Source organism: Lactuca sativa, chromosome 5, assembly GCF_002870075.4.
Source record: "Lactuca sativa cultivar Salinas chromosome 5, Lsat_Salinas_v11, whole genome shotgun sequence".
Lineage (NCBI taxonomy): Eukaryota > Viridiplantae > Streptophyta > Magnoliopsida > Asterales > Asteraceae > Lactuca > Lactuca sativa.
The window spans coordinates 316,520,408-316,523,657 of NC_056627.2; the positions used below are offsets into that span (position 1 = coordinate 316,520,408).

Below are 3,250 nucleotides of genomic sequence, written 5' to 3' on the forward strand. Positions count from 1 at the left end.
GCTTCGGCCAAAATCAAGAACCGAACCGGCCCGGCGGTTCTACCGGTTCCCGGTTCCTACCGGTTCTTGTCGTGTCTTCAAATGTTGGAACCGCTCCTTGAAATATAGCATCATACGGTTCCGGTTTTTGCCGGTTCTACCGGTTCCGGTTAAATCGGTTCCGGTTCCTACCGGTTCCCGGTTCCAAAAATCCACAAAAATAACGTCCCGGTCCCGGTCCGATCGGTTCCATCGGGTTCCGGTTCCGGTGCCGGTTCCGGTTCCGGTACCGGTTCCGGCCGGTTCCCCGGTCCATATGTTCATCCCTAGTCTTGGGTTTGTATTCTTATTTGGCCCTTTTGTATTTGGCTCATTTTTGATGTAATCGTGTGTGTGTGTGTGTGTATATATATATATATATATATATATATATATATATATATATATATCAATCAATGAAAGGTGATTTTCATGGGAAATACCAAGATTTCATGGTATCAGAGCGTATCAAACTTTCCTGAAATCTCTCTAAACCTAGGCGTCGCTTTCTGTTCTGTCGACTGCCTCCTTTGATTCTTCTTCTATTATGTTCTATTTCTTCACCTTTCATTGTTTTTCACAATGACTGGATCCTCTTCTTCTACATCATCTTCTACACTTTCTGATAAACCTTCTTCTACGATTAACATCAAACATGCTGTTCCCTTGATTCTTGATTTGGATCGTATGAATTACGATATCTGGCGTGAACTTTTTGAGATCCATTGCATTGGATACGGAGTCAAAGATCATCTTGAACCCCCAAAAGAAAAGATTTATGCAGAAAACAACGATGAATGGACCCGGTTAGATGCCATCGTGAAGTCTTGGATGTATGGCACCCTTGAAATCTCTCTTCTTCATCTGATTTTTGAGAAACAGACAACAGCATATGATGTTTGGCTTAAACTTGAAAAAGTTTTTCGGACCAACAAAGCAAATAAGGTAATTCAACTGGATAATGAACTGAGAAATATTACCATTGGAACTTCTTCTGTCACAGAATATTGTAATCGTATCAAAAACCTTGCTGATCTCCTCAATAACATGGATGCAAAAGTTCCTGAACCTAACCTTGTTGCTTACACCTTAAATGGGTTGTCTCCAAAATTTCGAGTCTTTGCAACTACAATCCGTCATCGGGACCCTCTACCCTCGTTTTGGGACGTTAAGTCTATGCTCATCCAGGAGGAACAACAATTTATTCAAGAAGACAGTCGCCGATCTTCTCTTACTCACTCCGATACCGCCTCATCGCCTCATGCCCTTGCCACCGAGTCGACAAATCAGCCGCCATCTCGAGGTGGTCATCGTGGGGGACGCAACGCCGGTCGGTACAGAGGTGGTCGAAACGGAAGACATGCTGGTCGAAACTTCAATGGCGGCAGCGAACCTCCTGTGAACGGACCGTATCAGCAACGAGGTGTGGGGAACTCTTTAGGGAATTGGGTCTACGGATGGCATCAGGTCAACAATAATGGTGGAGTCAAATCTTCAAATGGTGGACCAAATTCTCTTGGACTTCTTCCAAGCCCTAATTCGGCTCCTCATAACAATCATTTTGGACCAAGACAGCCTTGGGTCCAGCCGAACACAGCCCAACAACATTTATTTTTTGGTCCACAGCAAGCTTATCAGACCAGTCACACTTCTCAACCTTTTTTGTGGCCCAAAAACTCATATTCAACAAATCCAGAGCCCACTTCTCTTCCACAAATGTTTAATACTATGTCATTAAACGATCCAGGTCAAGATGGGTGGTATATGGACACCGGGGCTACATCGCACGTTCACGCCAACGCAGGTATTCTCAAGTCTGTTTCAGATAATCATTTATTTTCTTCATCTATTTTAGTAGGAGACGGATCTTCTATACCTGTGATTAAAATGGGATATTCCACTCTTCCGCACAATAATATGTTTCGCACCTTACATCTTAAAAATGTTTTGATCACACCATCTATTATTAAAAATCTTATATATGTTCGTCGTTTTGTTCGTGAAAATAATTGTTCTATTGAATTTGACCCCTTTGGTTTTTCTGTGAAGGATCTTCAAACCAAACAAATTCTCATGCGATGTGAAAGCAATAGTGATCTTTATCCTGTCACTGCACCAACAACTCAAACTCTTCTTTCCGTGTCTCCGTCTCTGTGGCATCAACGTCTTAGTCACCCCGGTCATCATGTCTTTAAACACTTAGTTCACAATAAATCTATTTTTTGTTCTTCCAATAAAGACTCTAGTTTATGTCATGCATGTCAATTAGGCAAACATGTTAAATTGCCTTTTAGCTTATCTTCTTCTACTTCTTTGTCTCCCTTTGAACTTGTGCATTCTGATGTGTGGACATCTCCTATTGAAAGTACTAGTGGCATTAAATATTATGTCATATTTTTGGATGATTTTTCTCATTATGTGTGGGTTTATCCTTTACATGCGAAGTCTGATGTCTTTGATAAATTTGTTCTTTTTCGTACATTTGTCAAAAACCAATTTAAAACCAAAATCAAAGCTATTCAATGTGACAACGGAGGTGAATATGAAAATCATAAATTTCATCGATTATGTGACCAACATGGCATCCACATGCGTTTCTCATGTCCGTATACATCTCAACAAAATGGTAAATCTGGACGCATGCTTCGTTCCATTAACAATGTTATACATACTCTTCTCTTCAATGCTCGTATTCCCCCCACCTACTGGGTTGAAGCTCTTCATATGGCTGCCCATTTGCTTAACATTTTACCTACAACCACTCTAAAAAATGACACTCCATTTCACAAACTCTTTCAAAAACAACCCTCTTACAAGCACCTTCGTGTTTTTGGGTGCCTTTGCTTTCCTCATATCGAGGCTTCCGATAAACTTTATCCGCGATCAACACCCTGCATTTTTCTGGGTTACCCTACTAATCACAAAGGATATCGTTGTCTCAACCTTGACACAAATCAAATAATCATATCTCGTCATGTTGTATTTGATGAAACCGTTTTCCCTTTCGGATCCATGACTCCAAACACTTCTCCTTCCTACTCATTTCTTGATCATGTTCCTCCACCTACTCCTTTTACTCCACTCTCACAAAATACTACTATTCACTCTGACGGTGACTCTCCTCTCGAGACTCCCTCTTCCTCTGATTCCTCTCCTGAGGATACTTCCTCCCTCGGCACTCCAACTCCTTCGGGTCCTCCAAACTCTCAGCAGGTTTCTTCTCCTTCTCATG

At 41.5% G+C, this 3,250-nt stretch overlaps 1 protein-coding gene across 1 annotated transcript; it reads left to right on the top strand.

The window, feature by feature from the left end:
* Positions 1-600: 600 nt before the first annotated feature.
* Positions 601-2,102, top strand: LOC128126085 (uncharacterized). Its single transcript, XM_052763819.1, has 2 exons — positions 601-1,822; positions 2,068-2,102. Exons 1-2 carry the CDS (start codon positions 601-603, stop codon positions 2,100-2,102), a joined length of 1,257 nt encoding a protein of 418 aa, XP_052619779.1.
* Positions 2,103-3,250: the final 1,148 nt, after the last annotated feature.